This window comes from Schistosoma haematobium, chromosome ZW (genome assembly GCF_000699445.3).
Source record: "Schistosoma haematobium chromosome ZW, whole genome shotgun sequence".
Classification (NCBI taxonomy): domain Eukaryota; kingdom Metazoa; phylum Platyhelminthes; class Trematoda; order Strigeidida; family Schistosomatidae; genus Schistosoma; species Schistosoma haematobium.
Genome location: NC_067195.1, coordinates 2718028 through 2740168, shown reverse-complemented (window position 1 = coordinate 2740168; position 22141 = coordinate 2718028). Strand labels below are relative to the sequence as shown.

General features: G+C 35.9%; 1 protein-coding gene across 1 annotated transcript in view; it reads right to left on the bottom strand.

The window, feature by feature from the left end:
* Positions 1 to 22141, bottom strand: part of MS3_00010274 (uncharacterized protein) — a gene marked incomplete at both ends in the record, with an annotated part of 51877 nt that overhangs the window by 28085 nt on the left and 1651 nt on the right. Inside the window, 9 exons of the mRNA XM_051218638.1 lie at positions 17 to 79; positions 1843 to 1978; positions 5398 to 6155; positions 9010 to 9238; positions 10318 to 10381; positions 14832 to 15045; positions 17593 to 17626; positions 18404 to 18572; positions 20257 to 20531. Coding sequence (XP_051070144.1) covers positions 17 to 79; positions 1843 to 1978; positions 5398 to 6155; positions 9010 to 9238; positions 10318 to 10381; positions 14832 to 15045; positions 17593 to 17626; positions 18404 to 18572; positions 20257 to 20531 — 1942 coding nt within the window. The remainder of the gene's footprint in view (positions 1 to 16; positions 80 to 1842; positions 1979 to 5397; positions 6156 to 9009; positions 9239 to 10317; positions 10382 to 14831; positions 15046 to 17592; positions 17627 to 18403; positions 18573 to 20256; positions 20532 to 22141) is intronic.

Genomic DNA, 22141 nt, shown 5'->3' with positions numbered 1-22141 from the left:
TCTATTCAATACTTACGTGAACTAAGCACTTTTGATTTTTGTTTTGTTATAACTGAAGGAGCAGGATTTGAAACCGTTTCTGAAATATTTTTTGTTAAAAAAGTCTTTAGAAAAAATATAATTCCTATTGTGATGTGAGCTACTTATATTCACATAAGTAGTATATGACACTTGATTGTCCCGACGTGTGTTCTTGTTTACTACACTATGGATATCAACTAAATTTCTGTCATATTTTCTAGAAAGTCACTTAAAATCTTGAAAGACTACATAGCCGTTTCTACGTATTTCTTTCGGACTCCACAGTGTTATCTACGTCGACCAAAAAAACTATTTGAAAGAAAAGTAATTTTACTTACGCCTGTTACCACTGATCGAGGAGTATAGGCCAACCATCGACATTTTGCATTCAACTCTGTCCTTGAGAATACTTTCCAGTTCCTGTTTATCCTTTTCATATCTGCTTCCAACTCCCGACTAAGTATTTTCTTTGGTCTTCCTCTTTTTGTTTCCCTTCAGAACTCCAAGTCAGGGCTTACCTCGGGATGCAGTTTGATAATTTCCTCAATGTGCGTCCTATACACATCCAACATCTTTCCCTAATTTCCGCCTCGACCGGAGGTTGGTCTATTCTCTCACACAGTAGGTTGTTGTTGATGATATCCAACCAACGGACATTTACTTTCTTACGTAGACAACTGTTTAGAAATACTTTTATCTTTTTGATGATGGTTGTAGTAGTTCTCCATGTTTCAGCTTCGCATAGTAGGACTGTCTTGACGTTCGTATTGAAGAATGTGTCTTTGATTTTGGTTGACAGTTGTTTTTAGTTCCATATGTTCTTTAACTGTAGGAATGCTGTCCTTGCTTTGTTAATCCTCGCCTTTACGTCTGCATCAAATCCTCCTTGTTCATTGGTGATGATGCTCCCCAGATACGTGAAAGATTGCACATCTTCCTGAGCTTCTCCATCAAATGTGATTGGGTTTGTGTTCAGCGTGTTGTATTCGAGGACCTTCCTTTTTCCCTTGTATATGTTGAGATCTGCTCACGACAGGAAAGTGTGGATTGGCGGCCTATGCTCCTCCACGTGGAGTAACAGTCGTAAGTAAGTAAATAAGTATGTTGAAGCCTGCTGATGCAGAGACTTCTGCTTCACTAGTTGTCTTCATCTGCACTTTTCCGTGTGTATGGGACAGTAATTTTTAGTGCTCACTAATAATTTGCTTTTATATAGATACTCCAATTTTATTGTAAAAAACAACAAACAGTTAATCGTCAATATGTAACTTTTAAACTTCATGCTGAATAAGTAAAATCATATTTCATTACCAGTCATTCTAAAACCAAGGAATAGTGGAAAGTTGTTTCAGACTAGTATGAGATTTCTCAGTATTAAACACCTACAACCTCCAAACTCACTTAAATTAACTACCTTCACAACCTTTACCATCGTTGTTATCTATCTCACTTTCAACATCATTGAACTCTATCTATCATAGATGATAACTAGAGCTTCAGAGATCTATCTTAAATTTGGCCGCTAGTAAGGACATCATCATTTTCAAAATGATAAGGTTAAGCATTCGCGCGCTAGACTGAAGGCCATGGGTTTGAATCCCAAGGTGCAAAGTCGTGGATACACACCGCTGAGGAGTCCCACAATAGAACGAAACAGCCTTCCAGTGCTTTCAGGTTCTCAGTGGTTGTCTAACATCAATCGGTTCATGAATTAAATGTCATCAATATGAATCTACTTGTTGAACTCCATATCATTACATATACCTAAACGAGCTAATCAATGAAATAATAACAAAACAGACAATTATTACATCATATTACCATGACTATAAACTACTCGAAATGGATTGATTGTAATAAAATCTGTTTGTAATATACGCCAAGCATAATTCATATCGGACGTTCCAGAATTTTCAGTGAAACGTTGTAGTATTAACAATAAAGTTGGTTTAATTATCTAAATAGAAAAGTATATCATACTTAGGATTATAATTATGACACATAGAATGAGATTTGTGAGTACCAAGTAGTACTGAACATGTAGTGACCTACTTTTATCAAGAAAACGCGATGGGTTTAATGGAAACAATCATTATTATAATCAATTGTACCAGTGATTGTTTTACTATGCTCGTTTGCTTAACTGTGCTAAAGACAGCCATATTACTGCTCCATTAAACTTCGATTGATTGTGACCTTGCACGGGTTGGGTTACGCTCGCTTACCACGCTTGTACTCCTTTGGCACGATCTCGGTATCCATTCGATACCACGAGATCGCCAACAAATACATCTCGACTACAGCCATCAACTGCCTTCTGATATTTGGCTTACGGGTGATTTTATCGGTTCAATGGCACGTAGACTTCTTGTAGTGGTGTTCATAGTCAACCGCGACTCGACACCACACTACAAACATCTACTATATCCTAGTTTAGAAATTTATTTGTAATAGATATCAACAAAGCACTAGGGATCAAATTGAATATCCGCAAATCGATTGAAGATTGTATTACTCCAAGATTGTTAGGTTGTATACACTAAAAAGCTACATATTTGATAAGTCTTGTTAATTTGAACGCTTTATTCAGTTCTTAAGCTATTCTGATAACCCACAAGCTAGAACTACGCAGCGACCTGAAATCGAGAGAAAAGGCGAAAATTAAGCGAAAAACACTTTACTCCAAAGATTCATTCTTTGTACAGAAAAACACGGGTATTTATAGATGTTAACATTTGTTAAATCAACATCATATTTTGGCCAATCCGCTAAAAGACATATTATACTACTGATCAATATTAGCACGCCACGTTGACATTCTAGAAAGCTCGATCATGCTCTGATTGACTGTGACTCTTCGGCTCCTTTAGGGCCTCTGGAGGCTCTGTTGCAGTTCTCGGAAAGCCGACTCAACAATATTCCCATAAGATATCCATCTGGTGTTCTTTTAATTTTCAATAGTTGTCTAGTTAGTAACAATCCATGATGTACACTACCTTCAACTAACAATTTACTGAGGAATCTAATAGAGATTCCAGTTTAACGATCTTTAAAACTGGATTACAGATTATAGCCTTGTGGCCTTGTTCCCCTATCAATATATATGATGTAATGATACTGTCAATTCAAGAATAGTGACTTATCAACCGGATTAATGATGCATAAACCCGTACGAGAAGTCTAGAGTTCTTATCGGTCATTCTTTCTACCTGGCTCTGCCTATCAAGTTCAGAACATTAATCTCAGCCTCTATGATATGAATCATGATATTTCAAACATACTGAGTTTATATACAAACGAAACAGACTACATCATACTATAAAATGGAAAATAACATTTATACAAGATCTAAGCCAAAAGTCGCTGTGAATGTGGGTGACTGTAATTAATAGACAGGGCATAACTCAAAGACGGCGAATTGTATAATAATAATCTTTGAGTCAAAATAAAGCGTATAATAACAGGAATATAGATATACATGATCTAGTTACTGAATAGTTATAGAATAAGACAATGTGTATAGTATTAATTCATTAATAGATCCGAATAGTTACCATTCAGTATTCTCGTTGAGATATAACAATATGATCTAAACGTATTATGTTCTATCTAATAAATGTTCATCATGTTCTGAATTCATAAATACAAACCATGATAAAAATCCTCCTTGTTCTTCTCTGACTATTCGATCACTACACAACCTTCTTATGATATTTGAATGTTATGAACACTTTATGATGTAATCTATTTCTGTTCTTTTGAAGTCTCATATATCTGCTGAAGAGTCTTATAATAAGACGAAACGGTCGTCCAGTGCTTCCAGATTTTCCATAGTGATCTAGCTTCAATTGACTCATGATCTCAACTAGGGAAATCTTTCATATATATATATATATACTAAACAACTTAAGGACGAGACTATAATTTATGGATGAACCAATCAGGTATAAGATAATAGGTGTCGGATTTTGTAGCGAAATTCACTCATCCATTTGGATAAATAAAGTTTTGACATTATACCTGATGTCAAATCTTGATGAAAACCCTAAATCTAATTCCTAACCTTAACCATCAACTATAATCCATAAATCGAATTCCTCTCACAGGTTTTGAGATGGTGGAGAAGATTTGTGGCTCAGATGGATGATTTTGGTGGAGTTTTGTTCTCTGAGCTGAATGGTTTGGTTGTGGAGCTTTCATCGTTCTTCTGAACGACATCATCAGCACAAACTTCAGATAGAAGTGAAGTGTTCGAATTTCTCCATATGTGTGTTCACAGCTTGTTCTGTGCACAGAACTCCACCAACATCCCACAGGTTTATAACCCTCATTTTGTCCTAGTTACTAGGTTTACACTCTGAAGCTCACTTTACCGTTACTCAAAGGCAGAGGAAATTCCAAAAACACCAGAAAAATTTTAGAAGCCTGGCACTGAGGTAAATCAGCAATCAACAAGCACATTGTTATTGATCCAATATATCAACCAATTAGAAAAATTATGCACAAATATAGGAACGAAAATCAAAACAATGGGGAACACAACGAAAACAAAGAAGTAAACAATGACAAATCTAAGGTCAATAAGAACCAATCAACATCGAGCTGTACAGAACAAGCTGTGAAACGCATAAGGAGAAATTCGAACACTTCACTTCTATTTGAAGTTTATGCTGAAAACAGATATATCCAATCAAAGATGGATAGTGGCTAGCAGTGAAATCCAAGAGGCACGTTTCGTCTTTATTTAGGACTCATCGGCTGGATGTACCTGCACCCCAAAGTTGATTTTCACTTCAGGATTCGAACCAAGTACCTTTCGCTTCAAACCCTGGGATACAGATATATCCAGCTGATGAATCCCAAATAGGATGAAACGTGAATCAAACTGGATTCCACTACTAGTCACTATCCATATTTGCTTATAAATGCTTAATTAATGTAATATCGAGACATACGCACAGTATGCACATATGCCGATAACAGATTGATCAATTTCAGTCTTAAATCTCAATGGAAAGATACAAGCCAAATAATACCATGTGAATTTAAATTCACCCCATTGCACAAGTAAGTGGCTATCAGGACTCAGTAGCTAAGTAGATAACACAATAGCGTTTGAAGCGAATAATACTGAGTTCAAGTTCCAGAGTGAACATCAACTCTTTAAGATCCAGGTACATTCAGTTGATCAATCCCAAATAGAACAAAACCTACATCAAATTGAATTCCATTACTAATCACTATCCATCATTGCTTACAAAAATCTTGTGAATTAAGTCAATATCGCGGTAATACTCACAAGATACACATATATTACTAACAAGAGATTGATTAATTACACTTTCTAAATAACAATAAGAATATACACTTCCTTACTTTTTGATTAGGCCATATAGATAATAATTGTTTAAGTTCATTTTCTTTAGTAATTAAATTGTTTATAGCATTTGTAAATTTTTCTTTAAATTCTAATTCATTCAATTCTGTATTATTTATTATAATACTACTATTATTATTGTTACTATGAGTAGTGGTAGTGGTGGTAGTTGTGGTGGTGTTGGTGGTGTTGGTGGTGGTGGTGATGGTGTTGGTAGTCATGTAAGATACATAGATCTCAGTTAAATGTACTAATATTTCTATAGATTGTCCAATATTATACATACACTGAATCAATTGATTTGCATAATATTTAATTAATAATGGACAGATTGTAATCCCATTTAATAATATATAATCATAATCATCAAATAATATATTGATTGATTGATGAATATCTTTATTAGATAATTGAATGAATTGATTATTGATATGAATTGATGAACGTTGACGTCCAAGAATAGTGATAACATAACCTAATGGTGCATAAATGATTAATTTATAACAATATCGACTAAATGTTAATAATAATGATATAGAATTAGTACCAGTTGTTTCAAGATATTTCATTGGATCACCTTGTATTGATTTATTCCAATGATAAGATTCAATTAAAAGTGTAGATGGATGATTAGATATAGATGTAGATGATGTAGATGGTAATGTTTGTATTGATGGATTCATACCATAAGTTGTAGATTGTAAATTATCAGGTGAATTATATTGTGAATTTGAATTATTCTCTTGTATAAATGAAGCTAAAAAGAATAGGAGATAATTCAATGTTATAGTAGTTAGATATGAAGATAAATTAATTAGTGCTGGAAATCATTGGGTAAGTAATAGTGAAATTAGACAGGTACAGGATATTTGGAAATGATAATGGTAAATTAGTTGATGATATCATGAATCTTCATCGACTGACCTGCATCAACATCTGAACTAAGTAGTTGAACATGCTGAGAATTTCACTTATCTTTGATGTCTGATCAGACCTAATTAGTTAGTGTCTGACTAAATCTCAGCACGGATTCATAAGCCTTGCTTGGCTTTTGCCAACTTACGTCAACTCTGATGAAGGCGAAATATCCGTCTACCGATTAAGGGACAAATATGCTGCGTAGCAATTCGTCTTGTTCTACATTACGGCTGCGAAATATGGTCATTAAGGATAGAAGATACTCGTAAATTACTAATATTTGACCATTGATGCATTAGAAATATTGTTTACATCTGCTGGTACCACCGCCTAAGTAATAGTGAGGTTAGAAAGATACAGGGTATTTGGAAATGATAATGGTAAATCAGTTGATGACACCATGAATCTTCATCGACTGAGATGGTTTGATCACCTGTTACGAATGCATGAACACCGATTACCACGGTGTGCAATGATAACTAGTGTTGGGGATGGTTGGAAGAGAGTTAGGGGCAGTCAAACCAAAACGTGGCATCACATCTTGAGGTCACTAAATTCTAGTATGAGCCATGTTGATCGCTGCAGACTACTTGGTTGGTGTCCGTGTGACTATCATAACCAATGGTTGGAGATTGTGTGTGACATGGCTCAGAATCGACCGATCACAATGGTATGGGTGTATACACACTCTGTCTACCCTTAAATTGTGAGATTGAAATTGCTTCATATCTTTCTTTGTATCAACTAATTCTTTCTTTCTGTACTATATCCTTACATAAAATCTTTCATTTATATAATACCATCATTGAGTTAACTACTCCTATGAATCTGGTGTTCGTGTTGTTGTGCTAATGAGGTATTGCAACTTGAACCGATGCTTATATACGTTCCTGGTGCTTTGTTGTAACTGACTGACTGAATTAGTGCTTGTCATGGATCTATAACGTTTGAGGCATCACTTAAAATTATGGAGCATTAGACAGATCTTCAATATTTCTATTTAATCATAACACATCCAGAAATATCAAACCTCTCAGTGGGCATGTTATTTATAGATCATTAATGTTGTATCAACTGATTTAAATGTTAGAATTCAGTCAATTTGTAAAAGAAAACATATGCGCATTTCCAAAGAACTTGAGATTGTGTGACAACGGACCACCGGTGAACTCGAGGAAGCTGTAAGAGGCTCAGAAGGAGCCGAAGACGTTCCATCCAATCACCTTTCGGAAGAATGTTCTAGAATTCCAACGTGTAGCTTCCCCATTGGATAATGCTAATAACCCGCTGTACGCGGATTGGAAGACTGTAATGATGATTTCGTTCTCACTAAAAACTATAAATACCTGACAATTTTGTACTATGTTCGACACTGTTTGGAATAATATTCCTTTCATTAGTCTTCTGTCTTCTTACTGCGACTTGGAAGGGTTTTGGTGTTCTAGTGCTCAGTTATACGCGATAGTATCAAGAATAATCGTTTTTTCAAGATATAACAGATTGAAAGGCGCAATGGATGTGAACAGTGCAATAACTCTCCATAGCACTTGATTGACATTCCTCAATCTTTCAAAATGATTAACAGACAAAGAAACACATCGTCTTGATGGAGTTTTGTTCTCTGAGCTGGATGGTTTGGTCGTAGAGATTTCATCGTTCTTCTGAACGACATCATCAGTACAAACTTTAGGTAGAAGTGAACTGTTCGAATTTCTCCAAATATGGTTCACAGCTCGTCCTGTAAACCTCAATGTTTATTCATTTTGATGCAACTAGTACATAACAAATAAATTATTTCGTTTTGTATTCCTTAGTTCAAGTTTAACTCTAAGGTAAAACATCTTTTCATTATTTCACCGAATAAAAGCTACTTCGATGGTTTAGAAAGTACTAAAACAGATCAAAGTTTCTGTTTATTAACTATCTAAATCGTTGTCTTACAATTCAGTAAGATTGTTGAAAAATATCGTAAAACCAATGACCGATAGATCCTGGGTTCGAATCTCGCAAGGCGGGATCGTGGATGCATACTGTTGAGGATTCTCACAATAGGACGAAACAGTCATCCAGTACTTCCAGATTTTCCCTGGTAGTCTAGCTTCAATTGATTCATGATCTCAAGTATAAAACTTTATTCATTTATCCACAATTCGGAAGAAGGTTTATCTACACTAAAACAGATGAGTTTTTATCATAGAATTTCTTTAATAAGATTAGAAGACTGTTAGGATTTCTTGAAAAAATTCATAAGTTAAGGGAAACCCTCAAAACTAATTTACATTTAACTTGTCTTTTAACTGTTTGTTCATTGAATTCACTTGGTGCTATTTAACTTGTATCTTCCCATTGTTATTTAGGACTGCAATTGATCAGTCTCATGTTGGAATATGTGCATCATGTGAAGATTGTCTCAGTATAGCCTTAAATCACAAGCTTTTTAAGCAAAGATGGATAGTGGCTAACAGTGGAATCGAGTTTTTGATGCGCGTTTCATCCTATTTTGGACTCATCAGCTGGATGTACCTGCATCGCACAGTTGATGTTCACTCCGAAAGGGACTCGAACCCAGTACTTTTCACTTCAAACTCTGTCGCGTTATTCATTGGTTAAAAATGTACATACTTATCTGAAGGACATTCATAACACTACTAAAGATCCATATAATGAAAACAAACTGAAATTTGTACACATACCTGATGTCGTAGTTATCGGTAAGAAATGTGTACTACTATGTTCATTTACTGGTATTGTTGATGTTTCATCTGTTTCAGGCATACAAGTAATACCACGTGAATAAGTAGATGGAGTTAAATGTTTCGCAATAGGTAATGGCCATTGATAAATAACTGAGAATTGAAGAATAATTTCACATGGTTGAATACTATCACAAAATAAATAATGTACTTTTGATTGATCAGATGGCTGAAATAAATTGAAATACGATATCATAGAATGTCTTTTTTTATGGCAAATTTAGGTCGTTTATAGGAAATGGAGATAGATATGAGAAGAATGAAAAACAATTTGATAGAACTGAAAAGGAAAGCTCAGGATAGAATGGGTTGTAGAATGGTGATTAGCGGCCTAAGCTTCATGGGGAGTAACAGGCGTAAGTAAGTATGTATGATCTGTACTTTAGGCATTGTCTATGAGATCGAAAATCTTTGGTTTGATTACTGCTGAAATCATGGATGCATCACTACGGAAAAGTCTCATATTAGAACAAAATAGCTATCCAGTATTTCCTGGTTTATAATGGATGTCTAACTTTATTCGGTTCGTGATATCAATTATGAATGAGCTCTTCAGAAAAACTATAAAGTTCCAGAAGCGGATATTAGAATTAAGAATACTGTTAGGAAACGAAACTGATTTGATGTCATTGATCGCTTGAATAATAACATTCAAAGAGATCAAAGTTTCTTCTCCTCTTGTGTGTGCACCTATTTCATACATCCATAGATCAGATTTGTATCGCCCTCAAATGCCCTGATACGGCCGAGAGTGGAGAGATTAAGCTCTCCCTCTCCAAATGCTCTCAAGTGTCCACGTGCATACAACCGCTTCCAGGAAATTCCTACTCACTGACTTCTCGTGGTGGGGGTGTTGTTTACAAAATTGAGAGGACGAAAAGTGAATGTCCGGCGCTCTAACCAGGTTGGTGAATACAGAGGATCCACCTAGGGAAGTTGGAAAACCCTAATTCCAAACAGCTGGTACACATGGGCTTCAGGATCCTAAGGAAACAAAAGGTATATGCACCAATTGTTGGTTACCGGTTACCATGAGAATGTATTTCCTTGGGTTGCTCCACTGCCTTGTGAATCAGGCCTTCGGGTCAAAAGCTCTAGTTGTGGCCCTTAAGAAAAGTGCCTGTTTTGGTTTGAGCACCCGGGCAGTATCCCGGCCTTCATGTACTAATGTTTATATGTTTAAATAAATAAAGATTTGTATCAATATGTTAAGTCATAAAAATTGTATCATACATTGGATTGACTCACTTTTAAATTGGAATATGTTTTCACAATTGAATATGTATTTGGCTTATGATAAATGGTCACTGTCCTGAATTGATTCATTAAAAAGAAAACTATATAAGATATATAACATGATAGTAGAGATTCAAATACTATTTACAGATATAGGCATTCTTATAATAAAGTTGGATTAACTCCGACAGTATAATATATAAGGTGTGTTTCATCCTGTTTGGAACTCATCAAACGGATCTACCTCTTATATTCGTATCCGGATTAAGATTCGAACTTAATATATTTCTTCGGATCAGTATAGGGTTGTGGAGATTAATAAGTTTCTGATCGCGATCATGAACCAATTGATGTTAGACCACCATTGAAAACCTAGAAGCATTGGACAGCCGTTTTATCCTATTGTGAAACTTTTTAACAGTGCGCATTCACGATCCCGCTCATGAGATTCGAACCCAGGGCCTTTAGTTAAACCTCAACACCTTCGATTGTACTGAGGTAGATACCTATCTCTACCCGACACGCATCAGCCCCACTGGTCACGGCTTATCATTAGAACTCCTTTTCTTTTCAAGCGATCAAATGAGCTTCTAAGTTCAAACAGTTTGTCCCTAGCTCAATCGGTATGTAGCTATATATACTTGGGAAAAATGAAGCATATATATAAGTACACTTATTTGATGTAGTACTATTAACGTTATTGATATGTAAATCAGGTACTTTATTTGTTTACTGTAATTTTAATGTAGAATGACAATAGATTCTGATCAAGATATGATCTGGATAAGGCAATCGATACAATAAATAACAAATACGGAATGTTTATCATATTACATTTTATCCTATTAAGGTACAATAATAACTCAAATGAACACCTAACCTTTGAATATCTGGAGTTGTGAAAGAAATTTCACCTTGAATGTGTTCTGGGGATTATAAATTCATGTTATGTACGGTTTCAGATTTCATACCAATTATGTATTGTAGTCTAGTAATTAAAGTATACTATCGTGTAAGTTTTAGGCCATAATATATGCAGAATGAATTGGAGTTTTTCGGTACTCTGATTGTGCAGGATGGAGTCGGAGAAAAGTTATATGTGTCAATTAGAGTCAGTGTTTTTTTTAGTGGGGATAAGGAGTAAAACGAAGGTCATTCATGTTGTTACAGTTGGGTGAACTGACTATTAGTGGATGTAGTAGTTTATTAATTCGACAAAATGGGCATACAGAAGGGAAGATATGCAAATGATGATTTGTCAGTCAGTCAGCTACAACAAAGGACCAGGGACATATATAATCATCGGTTCAAGTTGCAATACCTCATTAACACAACAACACGAACACCAGATTCATAGAAGTAGTCAATTCAATAGTAGTAATATATAAATGAAAGATTTTATGTAAGGATATAGTACAGAAAGAAAGAATTAGTTGATACAAAGAAAGATATGAAGCGATTTCAATCTCACAATTTAAGGGTAGACAGAGTGTGTATACACCCATACCATTGTGATCGATCGATTGTGAGTCATGTCACACACAATCTCCAACCATTGGTTATGATAGTCACACGGACACCAACCAAGTAATCTGCATCGATCAACATGGCTCACACTAGAATTTAGTGACTTCAAGGAGTGATGCCACGTTTTGGTTTGACTGCCCCTAACTCTCTTCCAACCATCACCAACACTAGTCAGCATTGCACGTTGTGGTAATCGGTGTTCATGCAATCGTAACACGTGACCCAACTATCTCAGTCGATGAAGATTCATGATGTCATCAACTGATTTACGATCATCATTTCCTAATACCCTGTATCTCCCTAACCTCAATATTACTTAGACGGTGGTACCAGCAGATGCAAACAATATTTCTAATGCATCTGTGGTCAAATACTGGTAACTTACGAGTATCTTCTATCCTTAATGACCATATTTCGCAGCCGTAATGTAGAACAAGACGAATTGCTACGCAGCATATTTGTCCCTTACTCGGTAGACGGATATTTCGCCTTCATCAGAGGTGACGTAAGTTGGCAAAAGCCAAGAAAGGCTTATGAATCCGTGCTGAGATTTAGTCAGACACTAACTAATTAGGTCTGATCAGACATCAAAGATAAGTGAAATTGTCAGCATGTTCAACTACTTCACTTCCTATCCTTAGTTCAGGTGTTGATGCAGGCCAGTTCTGAAGCAACAACTTGCATTTAAAGAGGGAGAAACTTATTTTAGACATTCTGGCATTGTCCCTCAGTGCTACCAAAAGGCTGTGTTTCATCAGCGTCTTCATCAAACAGTACTATATCAGCTACGTCCTGTAAGTCGGTAAGTGGACCTCCTGGTTGGAGATCAATGCCCGAGGATTCAGTCGACGAGAATATTATTTCCATCAGTAGGTCTATGATGAAGTTGAACAAAAATGATGATTTACATAATAACTAATTCAGAATAAAAGTACTCTAATCAAATCTATGGTATTTATAAATAAACTTCAATTATAATTTGTTCTATCGAATACATTAAGATATCATTAAGTATTAATCAATGAAATCTTGTCTAATCCTTAGTTCGAATCAACGTTACCATGAGATCACTAATCACAAGGTGATTTGAGTTTGACATTAGATACTTGAAAACAATTAACAAGAAATCCTAATTAATTCCATATTTTCATGCTAGTTTAACAGTTGTTAATGGAATACAACTACAATCCTGAAGAAGTTGAAGTTCTTCAAAGGATCAGATTATGATCGACAGAATATGATCAGAATCAAGAAATACATGAGATAACAATTGGTATTACTCCGCGATAATTTTACGTAACACCTCAGTTCTAGAGGAATCCTACAGTGTTAGAAGATACTGTCTTGACTAATGTCGATCAGAATGTAACATAGGTTAAGAAAATCTTTAAGAAGATCATTAACTGCTTAACATTATGATAATAGAAGGTTTATGAGAAATAGACTTCATATATTTAAATGAAATACGAATGTATTTTTAAACTTTTGAAGTTACTAGATAACAAATAAAATTACAATTATCTTGGAATCAGAGTAGATTTCGTGGCGAGACTCTAATTTATGGACGAGCCAATCAGTGACGTTTTAGAGATTTCAAGGTTACGGTGCCAACTTCAGTGCTGCATGCTAACGTACGATCGGTTTACAGGGGATTTTGTACAAAACGTGATCATTGAGCGGCTATAACAAATAAAACGGCGGGACTATAATTTGTGAACGAAACAATCAGGTATAAGATAACAGATCTCGGATTTTAACGTGAAAGCCTTTCATCCATTTGGTTAAATAAACTCCTGGCATTAGAGCTGATGTCAGTTCGTGATGAAAACCCTATTTATATATAATTCCTAACTAAGGCAAATTACGACAATTATTGCGAACTGGATAATAAAAGCACCAGTAACACTAGCTGCAGCTAGGGACTACAATCTATACGGATGTTTGGAAAGCGTACAGACTCTTACATAGATTTGTTATGTGTATCGTGTCGTTATCCACAAGTAGCATTTTGTGCGATCAACAATCGGAGTGCACATAAACAATATTGAAACTATGTGGTGGAGGCTGAGAGGGCTTTTGAGACTTTATCATGGCTCCAGAGGCCGATTATTCTGTAGCCGTATGGATGATTTCCTCTACTGCATGCATTACGATATTAGAACCTTTGAACCTCTTTCTAACCCTGACAAATTTTTGAACCACGTATAAGAAGTGTATCCACTTTATTTCCTTGGTTTTGTATAACATATTTTTTACTCTATACTGACTGTTTGCTGACTGACTAGTAATTCTCTAGGTAGCTTAAGTTTCGTTCAAAGGTCGTCCATAAATTAGAGTCTCGCCGAATCGTATGTCAAAGATTATCTATGATATCAATACTGTAACTGTAGTCAGTAAAAGTTATGATGATTATCATAATTAAACAAAATGTTATAAAACGTTTAGTCCATGTTCCTTACTTGAATGTTCCCACTGTTGTGTTAGGACTACAGCTGATCAGTCTCTTATTGGCATATGTACATCCTGTTCAGGTTACCTTGGAATCCAGCATGCACGTTTCGTCCTGTTTCGGACTCGTCAACTGAATGTATCTGCATCTCGGAGTTGATGTCCACTCTGAGACTCGAACTCAGTACGGTTTGGCTCAAACGTCATCGTGTTATTCACTTATCTACTAAGTCCTAATAGCCACTTGCTTGTGTGATGGGGTGTATTCTGTGTGTATTGCCTCGATATTCCCTTAATTAATGTTTTTATTCTAATTTCGATTCATTTCATATTTACTAGTATAGGGGTTGTGGAGTTTATTAGGTTTTTGATTGAGATCATGAACTGATTGATGATGTTAGACCACCTTTGGAAACCTGGAAGCACTGGACGGCCGTTTCGTCCTATTGTGTGATTCCTCAGTAGTGCGCATCCATTTAATGTTTATTGTCTAAAAACGTTTGAATCCATACTTCATCGTAAACAATGATTTTTACAAAAGATTAACTTACTTGAATATTTCACAAAAATCTTTTATATCAAGCCATATTTCTTTAGGATTCGTTACAGAACTAGTTGTTATTGATACTTCAGGTACAATATCTTCACTGCATGATTTCATGTGTAATGAATTGTTTGTACGTGAACTAGAATTTTGTTGACTACTTCCACTTGTTTCTGGAGTTTTATTCTGTCCTTTAGCTTCTTTTGATTTACTTGTCATCCCTGAAGTACATTTTTTTAATCAATTTAGAGGTATGGATGATCATTCGAAAATATGAATAAACTCACAATTTAAATAACTAACACTGTAGCCGCTAAGTGGACGACCTAGACTTCGCAGATGATCTGGCTATCCTATCGCAATCGCAACAACAAATGCAGGAGAAAACGATCAGTGTGGCAGCAGCCTCAGCAGCAGTACATCTCAACATACACAAAGGCAAAAGCAAGATTCTCCGATACAACACAGCATGCATCAATCCAATCACAATTGACGGAGAAGATTTGGAAGATGTAAAAACCTTTACATACTTCGGCAGCGTCACTGATGAATACGGTGGATATGATGTAGATGTGAAGGCGTTGATCGGAAAAGCAAGAGCAGCATATTTACAATTTAAGAACATCTGAAACTCAAAACAACCATTAACCAACACCAAAGTCAGAATTTCCAATACAAATATCAAGACAGTTCTACTGTATGGGGCAGAAACCTAGAGAACTACGAAAGCCATCATCCAGAAGATGTAAGTGTTTATTAACAGTTGTCTTTGCAAAATGCTTCGCATCCGTCGGCCGGAAACCATTAGCAACAGCCAACTGTGGGAAATAACAAACCAGATCCCAGTGGAGGAAGAAATTAGGAAGAAGTGCTGGAAATGGATAGGACACACATTGAGGAAAGCACCCAAGTTCGTGCGTCAAAAGACAAGCTCTCACATGGAATCCTCAAGGCCAAATGAAAAGGGGAAGACTAAACAACACATTACGTCGAGAAATGGAGATAGACATGAGAAAAATGAACAAGAATTTGCTGGAATTAGAAAGGAAGGCCCAGGACAGAGTGGGTCGGTGAATACTGGTCAGCGCCCTATGCTGCATTAAAAGTAACAGGCGTAAGTAAGTAAGTAACCGCTAAGGCTTAAATAGAGTACCGTATGTGAGCAATTTAGTGACCATGAGTGATCAATAAAAATACGGCTTTTCGGTATATATTTATTTGTGAAATTTAAAGGCATGTAACATCATACAAAGAATTCTAGGATCTACAGACTTTAAGTTTATAGATTCAATATCTGATTAGGTCATACACCCTTAATGCTGAAGAAACTCCTACTGGAATTAAACACCTGTCCAACACTTTCCAACTTTCAGTGGTTGTATAGATTACATCGACTCATGATGTAAACTATCTTGATGGAGTTTCCCTTGTTAATTGTGTGTCAACGATTCATCAAACCAATGATAACAAAATTTATCTTAAACTTCACTTAGATTCAATGAATATAGATTCACTCGTGATAGACTTTCACGTTGAAATATTTTGCTGATCGTTCATTATTGTTCTATTACAGAATAATCACAAAAGATCATCAGATTAAGAAAAAAACATTTTTGATAATCTTTAAGTCTAGATAATCCACAGTAGATCCTTCATCGATATTGTTCATAATCAACCAATGAATATCAAACTTCATTCTGATTGATCATCATTAAGATCCTGTAAGGACAGTAAATTCTAAGGGACTAAACATTTTCACTCTAATTAATGTAACAATAAATATTATATTATCAGAATGGGTTTTGTGGAGATTTTTAGAAATTTCACTGGTTGAAGTCATGAGTCATTTGAAACTGGACCACCATGGAAAACCTTGAAGCACTGGACGGCCGTTTCGTCCTATTGTGAGACTATTCGGCAGTGCGCATCCGCGATTCCGAACCCCGCGGGATTCGAACCCACGACCTACTGGTTTTGCGCGCGAGCACTTAACCACTGAGCCGACACCTAACGTTGTTAATGTCTAACTTCAACCAATCCACGAAGTTGTGCCACCGTACACCATTGTCTTCAGTGAGTTCCTATCTCACAACAGACCTGGTTGAACTCCACTGGTAACGACTTCTCACTAATGGTTAAATGCTCGCGCGCGAAACCAGTAGGTCCCAGCTTCGAATCTCTCGGGTTGCGAGATCGTGGATGCTCACTGCTCAGGAGTCCCATACTAGAACTAAACGGTCTTCCAGTGCTTCCAGGTTTTCCATGGTGGTCTAGCTTCAATTGACTCATGATTTCAGCCAGTGACATACTATATGTTGTAGAATAAAAGATTTACTAGAACTCCAGGAAATACCTCTTGGAGATAGTCACTTATGAGCATACGATAATTATAATCAGAGAGGGATTTTGTGGATATCATAGCACTTTAATAGTTGAATGTATGAGTCAATTAAAGCTAAACCACCATAGAAAACCTAGTAACACTGAATCGCCGTTTTGTCCTAGTGTGGGACTCCTCTACAGTGTGTATCCATGATCCCACTCACGGAGTTCGAACTCAGAACCTGAGTTGTTGATGTGATACTCGTTAAAAATAGACTCATCATTCTAAATAACTAATGGAAATAGCTTCTCAGTTGAAGATGGTTTGTGTTTAATTGTAATGGGATAAGTCACAATGTACCAGAGTATTTACAACATCCTCAATGTTCACAATTGCTATACTAGTCATCATATCTTTATAGGGTGGTTTATATTTTGTAACTTACCTTTCTTTAGTATGTCTTCACGTGAACCCCTTTTCTAGAAAAGATAATTGAAGAAAATTAGTACTCTAGGATACATATATGTCATTTTAATCACTAGCTATGAATAGGTAAATAAAAATGAAATCAACCTCTATCAGGGGTAATCTATTTCGTCAAGATTACAAGTATATCCTACTGATAAATGTCAGCTAGCATGAAACTTAGGGGTGAGACTTTAATCTATGGAACAACCTTTGAGCGACACTTAAGTGATCTTGACAGTGCACACCTAGTAACTAAGACAAAATGAGGGTTATAAAGCAGTGTGAGGAATTCAAACTATGAATTATAGTTGATGGTTAAGGTTAGGAATTAGATTTAAGGTTTTCATCACGAACTGACATCAGCTATAAATTCTAACAATTAGACATCAATAATCCATAACGAATCTTTCCATTAATGTTTGGGATAGCTACTGATCCATTTCTTGTTAGCATATGTACATCTTGTACCGATTGCCTTGATATTGCCTTAATTCACAAGAATTATGAACAAAGATGAATAGTGGCTAACAGTGGAATCCAGTTTGACTCATGTTTCGTCCTAGTTGGAACTCGTCAGCTGAATGTACCTGCATTCCAGAGTTGATATTCACTCCAGGATTTACCTTAAAAGATCGTAATGATCAGTTCAATTATAAAACATTTTGATTATTAAGAACTATCCAATACTAACTCGTTTCAATGTTTCCTAGGTAACATAAATTCCTTTTAATAAATGATCTTTAAATTTCCACTTATTTTTCATGAATCATGAATAAATTTTTACTAACTTGAGATCTAGATGGACTTGGATTATTTGAAATGGATTCACGTCGACGACGTGTTGGTGATGCTTGAGAATTTGATCTAGTTTTTAATGTCCCACTAATTTGTTTTCCTGTATCAGGTGAAGAACTTGACATATAAACTGATTCAGCAGTAGAAGTAGGCGGACTTGTTCTATAAATAAAAGGAGTAATAATAATTTGTATTTAAATATAAAACGTCAACTTATTAGTTTAAGGGTGAAAATAGTCGATAAATTGGTTTTGAAGTGTTTCCAGACTAGCGAACTATATCATTCAACAGGACTCAGTTGCTGAGGGGATAACATGATGACGTTTGAAGGAAACGGTACTGAGTTCGAGTATCGTAGTGAACATCAACTCTGAGATGCAGATACATTCAGTTGACGAGAACTCAAATAGGATGAAACGCGTGTCAAACTGGATTCCACTGCTAGCCCCTATCCATCTTTGCTTAGAATGCTTGTGACCTAAGGTAATATTGATGCAGTCCGCACAAATTATAGATATACCAACAAGAGACTGATTAATTGCGGTCCTAACACAACCTACTCTTACACCATAAAACATCACACGTCGGGGCAGTCGGTGGTTGGCCATACGTAACACATGTCCCAGTCATCCCAACTGGTGAAGTTTCACCACTTCATCAATTGATTTTCCATCCTTACCCAGTACCCGTTTCCTAACAACTGCATTACTTACTCGGTGATCCCAGAATATACGAGCAATGCTTCAATGACACTTATGATCGATTACTAGCAACCTACGAATATCCTCTACTCTTACCAGCCATGTTTCACTACTATAAAGTAGGACAGGACGAACTGCTGCGCAGTAAACTCTTGATTTGGTTGGTAGACGGATATCCCGCCTACGCCATAAATGACGCAATTTGGTAAAAGCTAGTCGAGCCTTTTGTATCCGTGCTGAGATTTCGTCACACACTAGACCACAAAGGTTGATGAGACTCCCAATATAAGTGAAGTGGTCGACACGCTCGACTACCTCTCTCCCTATCATTTTGCATTTTGAGGGGGGGGAGAGTCGCATCCCGAACATGCTAGCATTGTTGCTTATAGTGATCAGAAGACTGCATTTTGTCAGCGTCTTCACCAAATAGAACTATTTCATTAGCATATTCTAAGTGAATCTCCTGGTAGAAGTTCAATCCCTGGACTTAGCCATGTTAGTAGGTATATACAACCTGATTGGGATCCGCGAGATGATAACAACAGATGGTTAGGGACCTTGAATGACATGGCTCAAAATCGTTTGCAATGGCGTAGGTTCATCCACTCTTTGTGTTCTCCCAAATTCTAATCTCCTGAATCCTTGTCTCTTTTTTCTCTTTCCAAATTTGTTTCACTGGATTATACATCTTCAAACCTTAATCTTTCCGATTACTACTTATACTCTTACCACCTTTACCACTGCGGTAATTGAATTGATAACTACATTTTTATGCTAATGTGATATGGCAACTTGAACTGATCTATATACGTACGTACGAAGTTCTATGTTGTTCTGACTGACATCATTTGGTTTCAGTATATTATAATAAAAGCACTAGGTTGTTTTAATGCTGATTTGATCAGTTAATGACTTGATAATACGATTTGGATTTAAGAAATAATCCTTTAAACAAAATAATTCCATCTATTCATTTATTTATTTCAATTCGATTCATGGGGTGAATATCAATTCTGGGATGTAGGTACATACAACTGATGAGAGTTCGAATCGGATAAAACACGTGTATCCATCTCTATTTGATTGATAGTTACACTTCATACAAATCATTACAACAAAATCTAATATCAATACTTATAACATACATAACTTTCACTGGTTCATAAAATATATGCTCTTGTATAGGTGTCCATAGAAGTAATGAACGTATAGGTTCTTTCTCTTTATTACTTTGTAAATTATTATTGTTAGATGAATCAAATGGAAAATCAGGTGGTCTTGGTCTGATCAACTTCCATTGAGGTGTAGATTGTATAGGTGATGGAGGAATAAGTGGTATAGTACGACGTTTAGCTATACGAATTGGATATGAATCTGTATAACTGAATCCATATTGTTTAAGTTTCATTGTAATCTCCTCCTTAAATATTAAGAAATTTTATGCAAAATGTATTATTGATTACTTGTAAAAAAAAACATATATAAGTAATAACCTATACTTTACAGTTCATATTATCTTCTTTCTTCTTTTACTATATCCTTATATGCAATCTTTGCTTTTGAGATGGTGGAGAAGATTTATAGCTCAGGTGGATGATTTTGATGGAGTTTTGTTCTCTGAGCTGGATGGTTTAATCGTGGAGCTTTCATCGTTCTTCTGAACGACATCATCAGCACAAACTTCAGATAGAAGTGAAGTGTTCGATTTTCTCCATATGTGTTTCACAGCTTGTTCTGTGCACCTCGATGTTGATTGGTTCTTGTTGACCTTAAATTTATCATTGTTCACTTCTTTGTTTTGGTTGTGTCTCCCATTGGTTTGATTTTTGTTCTTATATATATGCATGATTTTCCTGATTGGTTGATAAATTGGATTGATTTCAATATGTTTGTTGATTGCTGATTGACCTGAGTGCCAGGCTTCTAGAAATTCTCTGGTGTTTTTTGGAGTTTCCTCTGTCTAAGATTTCTACATTTTCCCAATCGAATGAGTGTCCGTAGTTATCCACGTGTATTGAAATAAGTGAAGAGATATCATGGCGTTTGACTGCTAATTGATGTTCATGTAGGCGTAGGTGGAGGGGGTGTCCGCTTTGTCCGATGTAGTGTTTGTCGCAGTTGGTACAATTTATTTTGTAGATAATGTTTGATTTGTTCTCCTTTGTTATTTCATCTTTTGGTTTGCATAAGATTGATTGTAGTGATTTTGTTGGTTTGTGTGCCACACCTATCCCGAAGGTTTTCAGCAGTCTCGTTGCAGTTTCCGATATTCCTTGTATGTACGGTAGGGTGATCCACGACCAAACCATCCAGCTCAGAGAACAAAACTCCATCAAAATCTTTGCTTTATATATTACACCATTGAGTTAACTGCTTCTATCAATCCGGTGTTCATCTTGTTGTGCTAACGAGGTGTGGCAACCTGAACCGATGTATGTACGTGCCTGATTCTACGCTGTAACTGACTGACTCACTGACTGACTGACCATTACCAGATAATTTAATTAATATTTCATACAACTTTTCCCGTTTATAGTCTTTGTTACATCCTTAGACTATAAGATTATCGAGAAATACGATTACCAAATGAGATACACTGATTTATATAATCAAACTAATGATGCATACACCAGTACAAGTAGTCTAGAGTTTCAGTTGGTCTTTCTACCTACCTAGCTCTACCTATTAGAGTTCATAAAGCCTATCTCAGCCTCCCTGGTACGATTCATATATTTCAAACATACTGAGTTTATCATACAAGCTAAATAGACCAGATCATACCATAAAATAGAAAATAATATTTGTACAAGATCAATTCATAAACTGGCTGTGATTGTGAGATGCTGTAACTAATAGATTGGGAATAATTTAAGAGTGGTAAATCATATAACAGTAACCAATAGGTCAAATGGAAGCTTCTAATGAAATGAATATGAATGTACATATAATATAGTCGTACAATGAGAATATTCGTATAATATTAGTCCATAAGTAATTCCTAATGGTTACTACTCATTTATTCTCGTCTGG